Here is a 22,465-nt window from a genome sequence, read left to right as displayed (position 1 = left end):
TGCACAGAGGGGGGTCAAAATAATATGTCACTGCCCTTTGAGGCCTGCTGGGCTGCTAAAGCTGCAGAATGGTGAAACAAGCAATAACAGAAAGGCTGTAAAAGATAGAGGCCAAACAGATTATCTGTGTGCGTGGTCATAAAAGGGATGGATCAGTATTAAAATATATACAGTGGAATCTTTGAGGTAAAAAAAAACAATCCATTCCTTGGATGGTTGAGAAACTATTTGTACAGTTGAAAATAATGTTTGAAAAAATTAGTTAAGTTAAAACCTGTATTAACTATTATTGTCATCTAAGTATAAAAACAAGGCTACTATAGACTAAACGCAGCTCATTTTTCAGTTCACGTTCCAATCTTCCTTCAGTGTTGATTTACTGTCGCTAAAGCCATATTCTACTGAGCAGCCAGTACATCTGAGGACAAACTTAACTTTCCGGTTCTTTGGTTATCTATGGTTTAATCACTCAAAAAACTGAAAAGGTAAAACAAATACTTGTGGGCATACTCATTTTGATGTTTATTGAGCTTAAGTTTTGTAAAAAAAAAAAAAAAAAAACTTTTAGTCCCAAAGGATTTGAGGATGACTCGCATCCTGCAAGACTTGCTGAAGTCAGGCAGAAATTGTGAGAGTCTAAGATTTCGTGAAGTCTTTTCGAAAGTCTTGCAAGCTATGTAGAGAATTGTCAAGGTCTTGCAAGAGTTTGAGAAGTCCCGTGGGATTTCAAGACGACTTGCACGATTTGCATTGTCACTGGATTTGTGTTTGTCCCACAGGATTAGTGGAAGTTTCATGGGATTTGTTGAATTCGTGTTGGTATTTCAGAAGTCTCACAAGATTTACTTCAGTCTGATGATATGCAGAATCACAGTATCACAAGATTTACTCAAGTCTCACAAGCTTTGCAGACATCTTGCTGGATTTGCATCAGTGTGAAATCTCTCATCTCTCAGTGTGAAGACTTGTGGGATTTACAGGAGCCTTCCAAGGTAAGTGGAAGACTTTGCATCTCATGGGATTTGCATTTGTCTCACAAGATTTGTGGAAGTCTCGCAAGATTTGTAGAAGTTTTGCCAGAATTACAAATGTCTTATGACATCTGCGGAAGTCTCAGAAAATATGTGGCAGTGTCATAAGATTTGCTAAAATCTTGCAGGATTCACAGAAGTCTCGCTGGATTTGCTTGAGTCTTGTCAGATTTGAGCGTGTACCATCTTAAGTCTCTATAAATATGAATTTTTAAAAATCCTCCAAAAAGTCTGATTCCAGATTTAATATGTTAACTTGATTTCGAACTATGTGAAGCACTTTGTGAGTCATCAGTGTGAGAAGTGCTTCATGCAGTAAATTTTTAAAAAGTACATAACATATTGCATGTTTTATGCAACTTTAGGAGGATATTATCAATAAACCTGTGCTCAAATTGCCAATTTTGAATTCAAAGGCTCCACTGCAGTCTGAGAGCAAAAAGCAGGAGCTTGAAGAGTATACAAATGAATAACCCTCTTGGATTTGAATTTATGACTGTAATTGCACATTTCTGTTGAGGATCGTCAATGCCTGTCAAATGTCAGTCCCCGCCCAAGCCTGCTTTCTGTGTTGTCTGTCAGCAAGCAAATATAAGCTTGGGCTTAATGTCACTCCACCTTGAGCACAAACATCATCATTGAGAAGTGAAGTGAGTGACAGGGACGGATAACCAGGCAAGAAAACACTCACAACGGAGCCTGATTAAAAACTAGGAGTACTGATCATATAGTGGAGCGCCTGGCAATAAAGTATGGGCCACACAGTCTGAGATATTATCCACAACAAAACCTATGCAATGAAGTTATACACCGGTATCTAGTATGTCTTTCAATGTAGAATTAATCTCTTTACCTGAAAAATTGTAAGGGATAAAGCCTGAAATCTGCAAATGTATTTACGCCCTAAACACAAATTAAATCTATTTTGGGTAAAGATTATGTTATGTGTGAAAGAAGGTGTGAGAAAGATAATTATGAGTTAGCAGGAATCTTACAGCTGTGAATGTGAGAGCACATGGACAAAAGATAAACCAGGTAATTTTCTCACCAAGAAAAGATTGTAATCAAAAACTCTTTCATTGGCATTACTACTCAGTATGGATCAGCAAGCTGCTAACAAATGTATCAATATATTTGGAAAAACTAGAACGGTACAACTAAAGTTCAAGATCTCTCAGACATGAAATTAAAAATCTTTCTGGAAACATTCCTCTTACCCCTCGTATTATGCTAGGAAAAAAGTAATATCCAAATTTAATGCACGACACCCCACAACACACAATCACAGTACAGGGCTAAAGGTTGCCAGTTGGGGACCCGGTAACCATAGTAATAGGGTGGGCGGTGGGTATTCACATTTGCTCTTGGCTTGACTCCTGGGTCCTGTGACCTCGCTCATTTCCCACATCCTGTTCTGTCCTGCCCTTTTCTGTCCTCTCTCATCTTGTCCTAGTGTTTAGTTGTTGCATGTCCTAAACGAGTGTGTGTGTGTGTGTCCCCACCCCCGCCCTCCAATCCACAAATAAGAACACGACTTGAATGTAGTAACATTGCTTGTGCTCAAATATCTTGACTGTCGTACTATTGTTCTGCTGTGGTTCTCACCCCTCGTCCCCTTGTCCGTTCTGTCCCTCTGTCTGTCCCCTAAAACTCTTTTCTGTCCGGCTGCATTTTCAATAAACATCAGAATAATTAAAACCATTTTTTTTTAAAATAAGCAGAGCGAGTATTTCAAACTCCACTGTTGCAGAGCAAAACTGTTCCAGCACAAAAGGCACACAGTTATACCATTCTGCAAGGCCATGCTGCTGAACAGGACAGGTTACAAAAAAGAAAAAAAAAGTAAGTAATATCCATTAAACTTTGGACTCCTAATTAACACTGCTAAATTGGGTTTCACTTTCTTGTGAATGAACATTTAGTGGCATCAAACTTTACTAAACAGCTGTTTGGATGGACTAAAGACAGCATCGAATATGATGCGATGGCCACAAATGACAAATAGTAAGTGCCCAAAGCTTACCATCATCTTCTCAAAGAGGTCAATGATCTCCTTTTCCGAGAGGTTCATGGAGCGGTCGTCGAAGAGGGGCTGAGGAACGGGCAGTTCAGTCTGGGTGGAGAGGGGGTCTGTCGGGTGCTGTATGAGAGGCTTTTCCTTCTTCATTCCCGTCTTTCGGAAACTGGTAATGCGATCGCGCTGCAAGAAAACACAGGATTTGCGATAACACTCCCAATAATAATGTTATATCAAAATACAGCCTTATTTTTCGCATTCCAATAAAATAATGTGATATGCAACATTATATTAAATGCATTTTTAGAGGTGCAATGATTATTCAATTAATCGACAACTAATCAATCAACAGATTAATCGATGTATGATTTTTGATATTCGAGTCATTGTTTAGAGAACTTGTTTAATTTAAAATTGTCCAAATCCTTGGAATTTCAGCCTCTCAACAGTAAATATTAATTGCATTTACTATAATAAGATATAATAATATATAATAATAATAATATTAGATTTATGATAATAATAAAGGAGACTGATTATTTTTGTGTTTCATCAAATGAAACATTTGTAAAGGTCTTTTACTTTGGAAAACAATGATCAACATTTTGCCGATTTTCTGACACAAATTACGGAACAAACCAGTAACTGAATCATAATCAAGTCGTGTTTTTGCATTTTCTGCACTGTCAATTTGAACTAACCTGTTTTTGATACAGGGATGGAAATTTTAAAAAAGTATATTTTTTAAAGAGATTCATCGATTAATTGAAACAATAATCGACTGATTAATTAATTATTAAAATAATCGTTTGTTGCAGCCCTCAACATTTTGCTAATAAACAAATAAAATTAAACACATAACTGAAAAAGACTAGAATACAACAGAGTAAACACTGTATGAACCTTATAAAGACGTCGCTTACCACCTTACCCAAAGGACCACCTGGTCATCATACAATACTGATGCGCTGTTGACTTCGCACTAATATTATCCTCTATTCCGTGAACAAAGAAAAAAACATGACTCCCACATGCAACTAATGTTAGAATTAATATGGAATGAAGAGGACGTGCTGGTTTAAAGGACATACACATTGGTTTTGGAAAGTCGTCAATTCATGCACATTTTAATGTGTTGTTCAATTTCAATGATTAAATGCAAACCAGTAACAACATTTGAAACTGTGGCAGCAAACATGGCAATTATCTGCTTTCTGCTTAATTTTATTCAAATTTATTGAAAACCTACTGTCATTTCAGTCCAACAATATTAGGTATTAGTTCCTTAATATGACAACATGAGATACAACACAAAAGCTGTATGAATCAATTCAAATGAATTACATTAAATAATTCTATTTCAATATAATAACAAAAAATAATTTGCCTATACTGTACCTAAAATGTAATTTAATGTGTCTGAAATACTGAGTGGTGTTTATAATTTTGTATCCCTTTTATCTTAATAATTTGATTTTCACCCTATTGGGCTATAATAGTATCTTTTTTTAATAATAAAGTAAAGTTCATCCTTTCCTGCTAACATTGTGTGTTCTAGCTAAAACGTCTGATATGAAAAACAAAAAAAACAGCCTATTATTAACAAATATTAAATTGACATTTCTAAAAAATACAGTTTGCTGTGTCATCATGGGTTACTGACTGCTAAATAATAGATTTTTGTCATTAAAATTAAACAACACAATAAACTTACAAACCCCAAATCCAATGAAGTTGGGACATTGTGTAAAATGTAAATAAAAACAGAAAACTATGATTTGCAAATCCTTTTCAAACTATATTTAATTGAATACACGACAAAAACGAGATATTTAATGTTCAAATTAATGAACATTATTGCTTTTTTGCGAATATTCTCTCATTCTGAATTTTATGCCTGCAACACATTCCAAAAAAGCTGGAACAGGTGAAACAAAAGACTGGGAAAATGAGGAATACTCCAAAAAACATCTGTTTAGAACGTTCCACAGGTGAACAGTATAATTGCAAACAGGTAAGTTTAGTGATTGGGGATAAAAGTAGCATCCCCAAAAGGCTCAGTTGAACAACTGCATTAGTTAATAGTCAAGAGCAACGTTTCTCAACGTACAATTACAAGGACTTTAGGGATTTCATCATTTAGGGTCCATAATATCATCAAAAGATTCAGAGAATCGGGAGAAATCTTTGCACATTAGCGCCAAGGCTGAAAACAGACATTGAATGCCTGTGACCTTCGAACCCTCAGATCGAAAATACCCGCATGATTGTGTCATGGACATTGCCAGGTAGGCGAAGGAACACTTCAGAAAACTATTGTCGGTTAACACAGTTTGTTGCTACATCTAGAAATGCAAGTTAAAACTCTTCCATGCAAAGCGAAAGCCACATATCAACAACACCCAGAAACCCCGCTGGCTTTTTTGGGTCTGAGCTCATCTGAGATGGACTCATGCAAAGAGGAAAAGAGTGCTGTGGACTGACGAGTATACATTTCAAATTGTTTTTGGAAACCATGGATATCGTGTCCTCCGAGCCAAAGAGGAATAAGATCATCCGGATTGTTATCAGTGCAAAGTTCCAAAAGCCAGCATCTTTGATGGTATGAGGGTGTGTTAGTGCGCATGGCATGGGTAACTTGCTCATCTGTGAAGGCACCATTAATGCTAAAAGGTACACACAGGTTTTGGAGCAACATATGCTGCCATCAAAGCGTGTTTTTCAGGGACGACCCTGATTATTTCAGCAAGACGATGCCAAACCACATTCTGCACGTGTTACAAAAAGTGTGGCTTTGTCGTAAAAAACAGTGAGAGTCCTAGACTGGTCTTCCAGAAGTCCAGACATATCTCCCATTGAAAATGTCTGCCGCATTATGAAGCGCAAAATATAACAACAGAGACCTGAGAGCTTTTGATCAACTGAAGTTGTACATCAAGCAAGGATGGGAAAGAATCCCACCTACAAAGCTTCAACAATTAGTGTCCTCAGTTCCCAAACACTTATTGAGTGTTGTTAAAAGGAAAGGTGATGGAAGACAATGGTTAAAATGCCCCTCTCCAAGCTTTTTTGGAACATGTTGCAGGCATCAAATTCAAAATGAGTGAGTATTTTCAAAAAAACAATCGTTTGTCAGTTTGAACATTAAATATCTCGTCTCTGTAGCCTTTGTAGTGTATTCCATTTAATATAGGTTGAAAAGGATTTGCAACTCATGTTATGTTTTTATTTACATTTTACACAACATCCCAACTTCATTGGAATTGGGCTGTGTATATAAACAGACAAATGTGATAATGTCCTTCATGACGAGCATTCACTGAAATACTTCTGAATGGATCAAACAGACTAGAAGCTGTCCCACTGGAATAAATAAGAGGAGCCACGACAGATTTGAACTGATTCACTGTTTGCTTCTAAATACATGTTTGATCCATCTGCTTATTTCAGTCACATCTCATGCAGCCATGATGAACAGATGGCAGATACGTAGGATATAAAACAAAAACAAAAATGAACATGCCAAAGTAAAACCCAGCGCCTTACCATATCATCAGCCAATGTTTTTATGTGTATGTTCTGTTGGAAGGGAGGGAGGGCACAGTGTAAATGACAGGAAATGACCACATAACAACCAGAGGTGAACAGAACCCCACATCTGTGTTGAATGCATACATACAGAAGCGTGTCCCCTTCTATCTTCTGCATCATGTCTCACTCATAGTTGAATCCCAACAGGGGTGAGGCCCAAATTAAAGGAAGTAACCTCACAAGGTTGCTTCCATCATATACAGGTATATCTCAATAAATTAGAGTATAATGCAAAATGTATCCTCTCTGCTCCTTGTGTACGGTATATTTAGATGAAGATCAGACTGCATTTTAGGACATTTGTTGTAATCTCTTAAATTCCAAATGGTTCACTTACTTTTTTCCTACTGTATATTACAGTCATTATCAACTGGTGGGTCAGGATGCAAAAGTAGGTCACGGACCCATAATGGGTGGGTCGCGGACTCGCAGACAGGTATAGTAGTAGTAGAAAATTACAGGGGGTCCTCGACGGTACCGTCATACGTTTCAAGGTTACTAATGGTGTGCAATGAACTAGTTTGCGCAGTCGTCTAAAAAAATGTGGTCACTTGGCACAAGACGGCACTCTCAGTTAATGCCGTACTCGTTTTGTATTGGTTTGTTTTATTCTATAAGTGTTTTTCATACAAATAGCTAATATAATTATGACTTTACAACTGTGTTAGTGTTGATAAGCGATGGACTACAAGTAGCACATGGGCAATTTACAAACAAATTCTGTATGTGAGCAAAAAAAAAAAGAAGAAATATTCAAGTTCATCCCCGGTCGGAATTGACTTGAAAATAACATTATTTTGACTTTCCTAAAAAGAAGAGCTCAATGCCAAGATGTTGTCCTGTTCATCTTTAGTTTCTATATGAAGTGCTCTGAAAGGCACTTTCAACATGTAAGCATGTGTTTGTTACATTTAAATATATGATACACATAACTGTATGTTTTTACAGGCTATTTTTGAACAATTCATGTTCTTTATTGTTCTTCACTTTTGTAAAAGGGGGTCACAATTTGGCAACAATAGGAAAATGTGGGTCCCAGGGTGATAACAGTTGAGAATCACTGGTATATTATATACATTTATAACTACACAAAGAGTGAAATATTTTGGGATAGTAATTTTGATATAGCTTACAGCTCAGAAAACCCCCCAATTCACTATCTCAAGAATTTAGAATACTGCATAAAAACTAAGCAATGATTTTCAATATGGAAATTAGGTAGAATTTTGCATTCTGAAAAGTATTGCTCCATGTGTTTAATCAATCTAGGTAATGCAGTATGAGTTTCCCTTTTTGAATTGAACTACTAAAATAAATTAACTTTTCTACAATATTCTGATTTATTGAGATGCACCTGTATATGATAAAGTTGATACTGTACATGTGCAGGGCATAAACAATACTTGTTTTAAAATGTAAGAACACATAGGTGAGTGTAAAGTTCATATTCCCCGGCATGCACACCTGAAATAGAAACACCCACCAGACCCCAAAGAAAATACATGAATGACAAAAAGAACATTGTAATGCCACTTTCACAGATAATATTGCAAATGCATGTAACCGTGCCTTGTGTGTTCATGTTATTTTGTCAAATGTGGAATCATATTAACAGGTATATTAGTCAATATACTTGTCAATATAGTCATGCTGTGGAGATGCAACATTACTACTTGGCACCAAACAGCAGAGGGGGCAAGTGATTCAGGCCCAACTTTTTTGCTGCCTAAGCTGCCTAAATGAGTTTTAGAAGGAATGATGCACTAAGTGTTCTGTTGCAGCTTTGACAGCATGTGATCCTAAAGCTCGATATTGAGTGTCAGTGGAACACCTCAATTTGAATATGACTTAAGTCACAATTACTCTGCAACCGTCACACTTCCCTCTGTGCGCCTTCATCAGCTGTCACTTGTGGCAACAACACAGCACACACTCAAAACTTCAATTGCAAACCAAAAAATGTCTTCCTTCACATGAGGTGAGGAGAACATCGACTGTGACTTTGGATGGGTATTTGACCAAATGTCCTTGATCCATTAATTGGGAAAATTAAAAAGTATGGAATATTACACAGACGGCGCGGTGGAGTTTGCATGTTCTCCCCGTGCCTGCGTGGGTATTCTCCGGGCACTCCGGTTTCTTCCCACGTCCCAAAAACATGCACGGTAGGTTGATTGGAGACTCTAAATTGGCCTTAGGTGTGAATGTGTGCGCGAGTGGTTGTTTGTTTATATGTGCCCTGCGATTGGCTGGCGACCAGTTCAGGGTATACCCTGTCTCTCGCCCGAAGACAGCTGGGATAGGCTCCAGCACACCCGCGACCCTACTGACGAGAAGTGGCTCAGAAAATGGATGGATGGATGGATGGATGGTATATTACATAGGCAGCATGGTGGAGTTTGCGTGTTCTCCCTGTGCCTGCGTGGGTTTTCTCCAGGCACTCCGGTTTCTTCCCACATCCCAAAAACATGCATGGTAGGTTGATTGGAGACTCTAAATTGCCCTTAGGTGTGAATGTGTGCGCGAATGGTTGTTTGTTTATATGTGTCCTGCGATTGGCTGGCAACCAGTTCAGGGTATACCCCACCTCTCACCCGAAGACAGCTGGGATAGGCTCCAGCACGCCAGCGATCCAGCGATAAAGCGGTCCAGAAAATGGATGGATGGATGGTATATTACATTTTGCACCTTTAAATGTATGAGGGTGAGTAGTTTTACACTTGCATGACAGATGCAGTAAGAGTAGATCTCCAGCAGTTCTCCCTCTATGGCACTTCCAAGATGCTAGGTGTCCAACACATCATCTAAGGGTGACTAGTTTTATTTTATTATATAGCAGGAACCGGGTACAAAGATTATATTTGATGGTATTTTTTTTTTCAAAATCCTTACACAGGTTACACTGTGATGAAATCCATCCATCCATCCATTTTCTGAGCCCCTTCTCCTCACTAGGGTCGCGGGCGTGCTGGAGCCTATCCCAGCTGTCATCGGGCAGGAGGCGGGGTACACCCTGAACTGGTTGCCAGCCAATTGCAGGGCACATACAAACGAACAACCATTCGCACTCACAGTCATGCCTACGGGCAATTTAGAGTTTTTAGAGTCCCCAATTAATGCATGTTTTTGGGATGTGGGAGGAAACCGGAGTGCCCAGAGAAAACCCACACAGGCACGGGAAGAACATGCAAACTCCACACAGGCGGGACCGGGGATTGAACCCGGGCCCTCAGAACTGTGAGGCTGACGCTCTAACCAGTCGTCCACCGTGCCGCAGTGATGAAATCCCTTAAAGCATTACTGAATGAACTGGACTCTTCCTCCTTCACATTTAATCTAATGTCCATACCGAATAAAAACATTAGCCTTCACACCGATTTTATCGGTATCGGCTGATAATTAGCATTTTATGCTGATTGGCTGATCGGCTTTAATGTCATAATTCGCCGATCCGATCAATGGCTCCGCAAAAGACATATACTCCGCGTCGCCGCATGCACAGTATATTTCAATCCAAAAGCTAGTTTATTTTTAGCCTTGTCACGTGTCTTTTGACGTAGACCTGTAAATATCTGACGACGGTGTGGGACAGACAACACGTCTGAGACAGACAACACGTAATGCTCAGCTCAGACTACAAATTTGCTCTTTCAAGATTGCACTGTCAGACTCCTGCAATAAAATATTGTATTCCGATACCAACGCATCCCGTTTTTTACGATGATTGGGCTTTATCTTGTCAACTCAAATGCGACCGGATACACCAGTTACCGTGGCGACGACAACAAGAGTGAATCGCGCCGACTATATTATGAGGACAAAATGGGGAAAAACGTGTGTTGGTGGTCACCGGTACTCAGGAGAGGACATTTGTATAAGGCTTGCTTGAGGTATGTTCACGTACTTTTAATACGATACGGCTTGCAAGCAGGGAACAAAACGTTATGTAGCCTAGCAAGCTACTGCTAGCACGAACGGTTGGACGTAAACATGCTGCCGTTCTGTCGAATCATGCTCTAAAGTTTCGGTGTGGGTGAAGTAATTTAATTTAAAATAAAGTAATTTAATTACAGTAATTTAACCCTCATTATTTCTGTCATGTAACGTTGGTTTGACCTGACTGATTAGAATACACAATCTGACAAGAGCAGTGATTTCCAACCGGAGCCAAGGAACATATTTTACAATTGAAAAATCTCACGGCACACCAACAAACAAAAATGTCGCCAAAAGTGGAACATTAATTACTGTAGTTACTTCCTGCCATCTAATAGAAGACCATTCATTTGTTCTGTCTGTCACTATGCCTCACTGGCATAAATAGAGGAAGAAAGATACATTATTTATTGTAAATAGAATTTTTGGAGCAATTAGGTACACAAGTATATACAGTAAATTCCTCTATCATGTGATCGGATCGGTGATCGGTTATCCTTTTTTTAAACTCGCTGATCAGTCCCAAAAATCCTGATCGTGTAAAGCCTAAAAAACATAATTCAGAACTTTCTTCAAAATTCTTGAACTATGTGTGTATGATCAGTGATCACACCATTAATGTTATAAAAGCCAGCACTTCCTCCTAACAGAACATTCAAAATTACCAAAGGGATGTTCGGACACACCTTAATGTCTGTCCAAGCCATTATGTATTGTTACCAGTCATTTTTAAGACAGCAGTAGCTGCACTGGTGTACAAGCCGAGGCTCGGGGCTGTGCCTGTGAGGCACTAATGAATAGAGCGATGTACTGCTAACGGTTGCCTTGAGCCGTGGATTTCTCCACTGTTGCAATCAGGAAACTAGTGGTGCTGTGGCGAGATTGGCTCTAACCTGGACCTCCCTCTGTGAGCCTTCATCAGCTGTCGCTCACAGCAACAACTTAGCACACACTCAAAACTTGAATTGCAAACCAACAAATGTTTTCCTTCACATGAAGTGAGGAGAACATCGACTGTGACTTTGGATGGGTATTTGACCAAATGTCCTTGATCCATTAATTGGGGAAATTAAAAAGTATGGTATATTACATTTCATCCATCCATCCATTTTCTGAGCCGCTTCTCCTCACTAGGGTCGCGGGCGTGCTGGAGCCTATCCCAGCTGTCATCGGGCAGGAGGCGGGGTACACGCTGAACTGGTTGCCAGCCAATCGCAGGGCACATAGAAACAAACAACCATTCGCACTCACAGTCATGCCTACGGGCAATTTAGAGTCTCCAATTAATGCATGTTTTTGGGATGTGGGAGGAAACCGGAGTGCCCGGAGAAAACCCACGCAGGCACGGGGAGAACATGCAAACTCCACACAGGCGGGGACGGGGATTGAACCCCGCACCTCAGAACTGTGAGGCTGACGCTCTAACCAGTCGGCCACCGTGCCGCCTGGTATATTACATTTTGTACATTTAAATCTATGTGTTTTTGAGCTTCGTGATTGAGTGGCGACCAGTCGAAGGTGCAGTCTGCTGTTCGCCCGGAGTCAACCAAGATAGGCTCTAGCTCCCTGAACAGGATAAGCACCATTAAGTAGTAAAGAAAATGGATGGATGTACAGCGTTTGCCTCACAGTCGAGAGGGTCTGGGTATGAAACTCCTGTGTGGAGTTTGGATGTTCTATTTGTGCTTGTGGGTTTTTTCTCTGGCTTCCTCCCACAATCCAAAAATATGCATGATTGGTATATTTAAGACCAAAAACTGTCAATAGCTGTGAATGTGAGTGTGAATGATTGTTTGTCTATAAGTGTCCGGCAATTGCCGGGCGACCATATCTGTGAAGATCTGTGAAATCATCTCCTTGATATGGACTGTTTGGACAGTTAACAAAACACACTCTGTCACCAATAGGGCAAAGTAGAACAGCAACCAGCCAGACATACAGAGTGAGCACTTGTGCATTGACTTTCCTTCAGAATGCATTTAACTCATTCAGTGGAATTGTAAGACTTCTTAAAACCATGTCAAAGTGTCTGCCCAGCATGATTTCTTCTCAATAAACGTGACATGGGCAACAACTTCTCCCGTTGCTAAATCAGACCGTTCATGTGTCATCAACCCTGGCATTCAATAGCTGTGTATTTCTACGTGAAATACAGGTTAATTTTCAAATGGCTCACTTAAACATTTTCTAATCTATCTACAACAATCAAACCACTGGTTGGCAAATTGCCTTAACTTGAGGGCCTTTCCTTGCCCCATTATCTTAGCAACATTGCAAGAACGTAATTTAACAATCAAGCTTACATGTCCTCGGGGCACCCTCCTCACTTATTAAAGTAAAATTTTTCATCATCATAAATGAGAAAACCATCATCCCCTTTTAAGGAAATGAGCCAAATGAGTTCCAGGTCTCCCCTTGATAAAATCATATTGAAAGTCAGTTTAGGGACACAAATCGAGTTTGCATATAATCAATAAAAACACAATAAATCATAATATTGTATTCTTGCTCCTGATGGTATATGGAACACTCAACAGATATCTATATAACGGTTCTGTAACCTAAAAACAAACCATTTATGTTAAGGATTGGCAACATTACACAGCATTAAGCGAAAGCAATAACTATTATTCCCAACCAATTTAACTGGACCATCTGTATGATGTCATTTTATGTCACCCACCAGAACGATCGTGATAAAGTCGGTGGCTGCGGTGCCTTTTGTACAAGTTTAGGAACAAATTAGCTTTACTTTAATGAATCTAATAACACTGATGGTGTAGTGGTACACTCGCCTGACTTTGGTGCGGGCAGCATGGGTTCAGTCCCACTCAGTGACGGTATGAATTATATGTGCCCTGTAACTGACTGGCGACCAGTTCAGGGTTGCAGTCTGCCTTTCCCCCGAAGTCAGTTGGGCTAGGCTCCAGTGCCCTGCGACCCTAACCAGGATAAGTGGTGTTGAAAATGGATGGATGGGTGGATGGACTTCTAATAATTACAGGGGATAACTGCCAACAGTTTTGGCAACTTAATCAGAACGGCTTGGTCTCCCTCTACAGGCAGATAGTCACCCTGGGAAAACAAAATCTTAACAAAATATATTAATTTTATATTATTGAAAAAAAAAAAGTATTTGTACAAATAAAGGCCTCCATCTCAATCAAGAACAGACATCTGGTACTCTGCAGTTGAATATCCAACTACACAAAAAACTACGCTATGTGAGGAATTATGTTCGCTATAAACATCACACCCACAGATATGAAGAGAAGACGCCAGCACGCTGCAGCAGCCTGGCTTAGCAATGAGTCTACGTAGTGGCTAAGATGGTGAGGTCAACTTTCCCATCAAAGGCAATGCATGTACACTGAAAATAAGTCGTCATACTGTAGCTTGCGCATTTCTCAACTGATTTTAATATCTACTTTTTTTTGTCAATGCCAAAGCATGTGCTATCAAAAAAGAACATTGAAAAAAAGGGCTCAATACATATTTTTACCTGTGAAAGGTTATTCCCAGTTCCCTTGTTGTGATTGCAGAGAGTTATGTGCAACCGTAAGCAGCACAATGTGCAGGCATCCTTGTTATTTTGGTTTTCGTCCCCTCCACAAACATGGAATGTACTGACACTTAGCCCCTACTACCTTTGCATCGCCGCAGGCATGCTGCTCAAAGTGGTGTGTCGTATCTACTTATTGTTCATATCTGTGATCACACCAACATCAGTTGTCTTTGTGGACTCAGGTACAATGTACACTGTTGCCAATATGGTGCACACAATTGGGTTTCTGGCATCAGAGAGCACCAAAGTCAGGCAGAATTATCCAATTACACACTGTCTGGATGAATCATTGTCAAAATTAAGTCACATATTTTTCATACTGCATTCAGTGGCTGCCTTTGGGAACTCAGGAAGAAGTGTAGACAGCAAACCCTGTATTGGTGTTTGAATTGTTGCTTATGAACGCATGTAAAACAATGTACCTTTCCAGGCAATCAAATTTAGAGGAATTAGTGTTAGTTTCTGTGTGTGACCATATTTGAACCAACAGACAGGGAAATAAATACAGGATTAAACCTGACTCAAGGAGCATATGTATTTTAATCCTGATTGTGTTCTTTTCAAGAGGCGAATCAATTTTCCTGAATGGCTACTGACAGTTAGTTGCTCATTGCAAATTAATTTCCCAATTTCAAGAAAAATGTGATCACTATTTTCTAGAGATGAATTAATACCACACATACTTAAATTTGAATTTGAGTACTTTGCAGTACAGAGTACCAATACTTGATGATGACAAAATCTCTTGTAATAGGGCTGAAAATGTTTTATCCATCCATCCATTTTCAACACTGCTTATCCTGGTTAGGGTCACAGGGGACTGGAGCCTATCCCAGCTGACTTCGGGCGAAAGGCGCACTTCACCCTGAACTGGTCGCCAGTCAGTCGCAGGGCACATAAAGAAACACACAACCATTCGCACTCACATTCACTCCGTCACTGAGTGGGAACTGAACCCACGCTGCCTTCACCAAAGTCAGGCCACTACACCATCAGTGAATTGAAAATGTTTTATTTGAATCAAATACTGTTCAAAAACACAAACTTGAACATGGCATAAGGTTCACCGAAATATAACACTATCTTGTTTGTTTCATTTCATATCCATTTTGGTGATGTTTAGAGTCCAAAAAATGAGAATTGTGTTAGGGCTGGGCAATTATGAGAAAAATCAAAATCACAATTAATTGAACCTACCTTGATTCAGGTTTATGGACAATTATTTCACACTCAACTCAGGTTATTCTCTAAATATTTGTACAATTTCAAAACAACTGAAATGAACATGCAAAGATGAACAATTAAGCGTTATTTATTGAAACTATTGAATTGAAAACACATCAGTTAGCCTGAAAATGTTTTGTACAAAAAGAATAAAATTCCCCACCCAAAAAAAACTACATATTTCTTGAAAGCAAAATAAATCATTCTAATAGTGCAGTGTTTATGTAGGAAATAACTTTCAACTTGTGAAAAAGGTCATTTTTAAAATGACTATGTTAAGTTGCCTTATACAGCGATCTCAGGAACATTCTGGATATTTTGTCAGGAATATTTGCATCTCAGCCAAAACAAACACACCACCAGAAAAACTCCGAACAACACTAATATTTTCTTTTTAAGTTTGTTTTATTATGGCCTGTACAATAGAAACTTTAAAAGGGGATAATATGTTCCATATTTTGCAAACAAAACAAACACTGCCATGTCAAAATTTAAAAAACATTAAAAATAAAAACATTAATCTCTTGTAGACAAGTAATTGTTTGATGTATTTCTTTTCAACCTGTACAGGTTGGGCACCGCAGTTTTGAAAAAATATTTTCATGATGGTACAATGTACAGTATCTAAGGAGGCACTTAAGAGAACTGTGGACCACAGTTGTTATTAAAGTAGCAATAGCTTTCATGATGTAGTATGAAATGAAATCAGTTATTTCCATCTTTTAGTGTCCTTTTCATATTGCGTGGGCATTTTTAAATATTTCTGTTAAGCACATCATTTGTTGTCGTGGACTAATCTCTCTTATTTGTGTGCCATGCACTGTTCATAGGGCTTCAGCATTCGCCGAAGAGTGACGTAATTGTGCACATGCGCATAAAATTAGTTGGCAGAAATGCCGCTTCCATTTAACATTGGTTGAGAAACAGTTTCTTCTTTCTTCTGTACAACAGTGGTAACCAGGATTTGCCTTAAATATGTGGTTACGAACAAATCGGTCCCAAATCCGACCACCTGGCCTGAGCTGAGGCAATGTATTTGATCAAAAACGTTTAATACAGGCCTACACAAAACCTACAAGTTTCTTGACACATAAAAGTATTAATCATTTAATTATTGATTTGAAAATGTTCAGATGGTGAAGCGTCTCAATACGTGATCTGTTGTAAGTAGGCCTAATATAAAAGGTAACAATATCACCAAAATGCAGCCATCAAGTATTTAGGACTGACATGCAAGTTATTGGTAGCTAATGAGAAATTAATCTTTTGATCGTCATTGCTTTTGTGAATACTTTATGAAAAATATAAAGCTTAACGAGGAACAATATGATATCTAATAAAATCCTATAACGTTATGTGTCTTCAATTTTCTAAAGTGCAAACACAGTCGGTCAGTAGGTTCAACTTGCCTCGCTTCAGAAGAGCTTGAAGCAGTGCTGGGCGATATGGCCTAAATTTAACATCACAATATTTTTTTGCCCTAATGTCGATATTCGATATGACTCAATATTTATTGTATTAACGTTTATAAATGTATAAAACCGGACACAGATTAGATTATAAAGCAGGAGGATTATTTAACAATTATAAACATCACAAAGAAATAAATTACTTTTCCCTATAGGTATTGCAAAATATAATGATCTCAAAATGAAGGGATGAAGGATACTCATCAGTGCCGCACATAAAGTGTATCTACTGTGTGTGGGGGGCCAGCGTAGAAGATTTGGCACATGCATTTTGCAAAATAGCATGCAAGAGGGCATTAGATTTTAAAAAACTTGCACACTTGTCCTCTCAGCTGGCTTGCATGGTCAAAACTCAAAATCTCAAAACTGCACAATGAGCTATCTAAAAATATCTTGGAACACAGTAATTGCTTTGAAAAATAAAGATTTTCAGTGTCTGTCAGCTATGCCTTTAAATGGGCAAGAGTGAGTGAGTGGTCAGGCTAGTCTATTATTCAAGGTGGGCAATGGTCCTGGTAGTGTACTAAAACAGCAATCATTTTAAAGGGGTACCACACAAAAGGCACCCCAGCCAACATTTGAATGGATTTTCACTAGGCGCCATGACCATGTGACTGCACAGTGAGGCCCTCGGGTTATCTGTCCCTACAAATCTCTTGTTAATTAATCCTTAAGGACTAGCATGAGTTAGCTGACACTTGTCAACAAAAATACCATTCAGCTAGGTCCGTCTTTTATTCTGAGATCCCAGCCCGGCTCTATCGGTCCACCACAACCCTGTTAGAACCTGTTCTGACCCTGTATACAGTATTCATGATATAATACATTAGGTTTTAGTGAATATTTTGTAGTATTTAGTAGGCTTTACATGATCAGGATTTTTGGGGCCGATCACCGATCAGCGAGTTGAAAAAAAACAATAACCGATCACTGATCCAATCACAAGATGGAGCAATGTGTCTATTTAAATGACTTGTTCATTTACTGTATATACTTGTGTACTGTATACAGAAAAAAAGACGTAAACGATGGGATGCGGTGGTATCGGAATACACGATTTTATTGCAGTAGTCTGACATAGTGCTATCGTGAAAGACCAAATCTGTCTTGTCGTCTGATCCAGGCATTACGTGTAGTCTGTCTCAGATGTGTTGTCTGTCCCACACCGCCAACATCTTTTTTTTTTTTTTAAATAACTTTATTGGTGGTCAGATATTTACAGTACTACGTCAAAAAGACACACGACAAGGATACAAATAAACTAGCTTTTGGATTCAAATATACTGTACACAACAGTGACGCGGAGTAAATGTCTTTTGTGGAGCCGATCAATGACATCATTGATCAGATCGGTGAATTATGACAAAGCCGATCAGCCAATCAGCATAAAATGCTAATTATCGGCCGATACTGTTCAAGCCGATCAGATCGGTGTAAAGTCTAGTATTTAGCATGTTTATACTACATTATTTTAGCCGCTTTAAAAAAAGTATTCATACAAATGCATTTATGGCTATGAAGGCTCACTAAAATCAAGGCACTGCAGTTGCAGAAATTAGTAATTACGCTTCAAAGAATAAATCCATCCATCTATGCATTTTCTGAACCACTCATCCTCAATAGGGTTGCGGGTGTGCTGGTACCTATCTCAGCTTACTTCGGGCGAGAGGAATTAATTACATCCATCCATCCATTTTCTGAGCCGCTTATCCTCAAAAGGGTCGCGGGATTGCTGGAGCCTATCCCAGCTATCATCGGGCAGGAGGCGGGGTACACTCTGAACCGGTTGCCAGCCAATCGCAGGGCACATATAAACAAACAACCATTTGCACTCACATTCACACCTACGGGAAATTTAGTTGTCAATTAACCTCGCATGCATGTTTTTGGGATCTGGGAGGAAACTGGAGTGCCCGGAGAAAACCCACGCAGGCACAGAGAGAAAATGCAAACTCCACACAGGCAGGGCCGGGGATTGAACCCCGGTCCTCAGAACTGTGAGGCAGACACTCTAACCAGTCATTCATCATGCCGCCGCATCAATTACAAATTTTGACCTTGCCATTCCAATACTTTTGGATGGGACTTATGTTGTTTTACCTTTTCCCTCTCAATTTAGCTTTGCTAAAGGACCATACAACCTGATATTTCTTGTGATGTGTCATTCTGTAAATAAAACTGTCACAATTGAATCTAGGTTGAAAGAATAAGCGCCAGCACACCCGCGACCCAAGTGAGGATAAGTGGTTCAGAAAATGGATGGATGGATTCTGTTTTTAATTACCTTCTACATGACATCCCAACTCAATTGGAATTGGGGTTTGTCCAGTAAATGTCTTTAGAATTCACTTTTTAGAAATACGCCGATACCAATACAACCAGTCTGTCCAGTCAGAAAAAATGCCAACTTGATACCACATCCCCAGCCTGACATACTGTACACATTCCGGGTAGGCGCTGTCAGCTGTGGGATTATTTTTTTCAAATATATTTTTATTTCTATCTGCTATCCTTTAGGCGGCACGGTGGACGACTGGTTAGAGCGTCAGCCTCACAGTTCTGAGGACCCGGGTTCAATCCCTGGCCCCGCCTGTGTGGAGTTTGCATGTTCTCCCCGTTCCTGCGTGGGTTTTCTCCGGGCACTGCGGTTTCCTCCCACATCCCAAAAACATGCATTAATTGGAGACTCTAAATTGCCCGTAGGCATGACTGTGAGTGCGAATGGTTGTTTATTTCTATGTGCCCTGCGATTGGCTGGAAACCAGTTCAGGGTGTACCCCGCCTCCTGCCCGATGACAGCTGGGATAGGCTCCAGCACGCCCGTGACCCTAGTGAGGAGAAGCGGCTCAGAAAATGGAAGGATGGATGTTATCCTTTAGGGAGAGCACCTTACTATTTGTGTAATTAATAGAAACGTTCACAGATAGTACAGGAGAGGTCCATTTTTAATAGACAAATAAGTCTGACTGCTGTCTTGTAAAAGGACATTGAATGAGCCTGGATGCAGACATAAGAAGGGGTTTCTTCCACTGTGTCACTAAAGCATTCTTCACTGCTTCCTCTCTCTCCCTCCAACTTCCTGAATGCCATGAACACACTCACACGTGGTGCATTTCCTGCCTCACATGCCTGCTCAACACTGGCTACATTCAATCAATGCATCGTGGGAAAGGTACACAACAGCGGTAGGAATATACAATAGATAAGCTTTTTAAGTGTTTGGCTATTTGGATTAAGACTAATGCCAACAAGACCTACAGAAGCTTTACGAAAGCTCATGTATCAAAGTGTCGAAAGCTTCATAGGTCATCTGAAAAAGACATGAATACAAACTAGTGTCTATCTGAAGGTATCTTTGGGATAAATATATAGCTAAATAGCTATTAATCGATAAACAAATTAATAACTATTTTGATAATCGATAAATCATTTAGAGACCTTGTTTACCTTAAAATTGTCCAAATCCAAAAAAATTCAGCCTCTCAACCGTAAATATTCTGTGATTTCTGTAGTCATCCATTAAAACAGACTGATGATCTTTGCTTTTAATCAAAATCATGCATTTGTCAAATTTCGACTGGACATACAGTGGGTACGGAAAGTATTCAGAACCACTTAAACGTTTCACTCCTTGTTATATTGCAGCCATTTCCTAAAATCGTTTAAGTGTATTTTTTCCCCATTAATGTACACACGGCACCTCATATTGACAGAAAAAAAACAATTGTTGAAATTTTTGCAGATGAGTTAAAAAAGAAAATTGAAATATCACACAGCCATAAGTATTCAGACCATTTGCTCAGTATTAAGTAGAAGCACCCTTTTGAGCTACGACAGCCATGAGTCTTTTTGGGAATGATGCAACAAGTTTTTCACACCTGGATTTGGGGATCCTCTGCCATTCCTCCTTGCAGATCCTCTCCAGTTCTGTCAGGTTGGATGGTGAACATTGGTGGACAGCCATTTTCAGGTCTCTCCAGAGATGTTCAATTAGGTTTAAGTCAGGGCTCTGGCTGGGACATTCAAGAACAGTCCCGGAAGTTGTTCTGAAGCCAGTCCGTCGTTATTGCTTAGGGTCATCGTCTTGTTTGGAAGGTGAACCTTGGGCCCAGTCTGAGGTCCTGAGCACTCTGGAGAACGTTTTTGTCCAGGATACCCCTGAACTTGGCCGCATTCATCTTTCTTTCGATTGCAACCAGTCGTCCTGTCCCTGCAGCTGAAAAACACCCCGACAGCATGATGCTGCCACCACCATGCTTCACTGTTGGGACTGTATTGGACAGGTGATGAGCAGTGCCTGGTTTTCTCCACACATACCGCTTAGAATTAAGGCCAAAAAGTTCTATCTTGGTCTCATCAAACCAGAGAATCTTATTTCTCACCATCTTGGAGTCCTTCAGGTGTTTTTTAGCAAACTCCATGCAGGCTTTCCTGTGTCTTGCACTGAGGAGAGGCTTCCGTCAGCCCACTCTGCCATAAAGTCCCGACTGGTGGAGTGCTGCAGTGATGGTTGACTTCCTACAACTTTCTCCCATCTCCTGACTACATTTTGGAGCTCAGCCACAGTGATCTTTGGGTTCTTCTTTACTTCTCTCACCAAGGCTCATTTTAAACTGATTGCTCAGTTTGGCCGGACGGCCAGCTCTAGGAAGGGTTCTGGTCGTCCCAAACGTCTTCCATTCAAGGTTTATGGAGGCCACTGTTAGGAACCTTAAGTGCAGCAGAAATTTTTTTGTAACCTTGGTCAGATCTGTGCCTCGCCACAATTGTCTCTGAGCTCTTCAGGCATTTCCTTTGACCGCATTATTCTCATTTGCTCTGACATGCACTGTGAGCTGTACGGTCTTGTATAGACAGGTGTGTGGCTTTCCTAATCAAGTCCAATCAGTATAATCAAACACAGCTGGACTCCAATGAAGGTGTAGAACCATCTCAAAGATGATCAGAAGAAATGGACAGTACCCAAGTTAAATATATGTGTGTCGGAGCAAATCTGAGTCTGAATACTTACGGCTGTGTGATATTTCAGTTTTTCTTTTTTAATAAATCTGCAAAAATTTCAACAATTCAATTTTTTTCTGTCAGTATAGGGTGCTGTGTGAACATTAATGAGGAAAAAAAGGAACTTATGATTTTAGCAAATGGCTGCAATATAACAAAGAGTGAAAACTTTAAGGGGGTCTGAATACTTTCTGTACCCACTGTAGTCGGGCTGACCTCAACACACAGTTTGGGCTCCGGTACCAGTCTTCTCGAGAGGGGTTGTACTCTCATTAACTCTGGAGTTGCCCACTGTAAGAGGACCCGAGGAGGTGTGGGCATACTAATTGCACCCCTGCTCAGTGCCTGGATGTTGCAGTTCACCCAAGTAGACGAAAGGGTACCCTCCCTCCCCCTTTGGGTCGGGGTACAGGTGTTGTTTGTGCCTATGCACCAAACAGCAGCTGAGATTACCCACTCTTTTTGGACTCGCAAGATCGCGGATACAAGTGGCCGAAATGAGTTTCTTCTGCTGGGTGTCCGGGCTCTCTCCTAGAGACAGGATGAGAAGCTCGGTCATCCGGGAGGGGCTCAAGAGTCGAGTTGCTGCTTCTCCACATCGAGAGGAGCCAGATGAGGTGGGTTGGGCATC

At 39.9% G+C, this 22,465-nt stretch overlaps 1 protein-coding gene across 8 annotated transcripts in view; it reads right to left on the bottom strand.

Annotated features, from left to right (window-relative positions):
* Positions 1 to 22,465, bottom strand: part of diaph2 (diaphanous-related formin 2) — a 563,702-nt gene that overhangs the window by 527,727 nt on the left and 13,510 nt on the right. For 7 of the 8 annotated variants that reach the window (XM_061787877.1, XM_061787869.1, XM_061787876.1 and 4 more), the window contains exons 3-4: positions 6,595 to 6,627; positions 3,055 to 3,231 (exon numbers count right to left, since the gene is read on the bottom strand). In XM_061787877.1, the coding sequence (XP_061643861.1) occupies positions 3,055 to 3,231; positions 6,595 to 6,627 (210 nt within the window). The remainder of the gene's footprint in view (positions 1 to 3,054; positions 3,232 to 6,594; positions 6,628 to 22,465) is intronic. The other variant, XM_061787873.1, reaches the window with a different exon arrangement.

Source organism: Phyllopteryx taeniolatus, chromosome 10 (genome assembly GCF_024500385.1).
Source record: "Phyllopteryx taeniolatus isolate TA_2022b chromosome 10, UOR_Ptae_1.2, whole genome shotgun sequence".
In the NCBI taxonomy this organism is placed as follows: Eukaryota; Metazoa; Chordata; class Actinopteri; order Syngnathiformes; family Syngnathidae; genus Phyllopteryx; species Phyllopteryx taeniolatus.
Note: the sequence above shows the minus strand (reverse complement) of the source record. Positions and strands in the feature narration are given on the sequence as shown.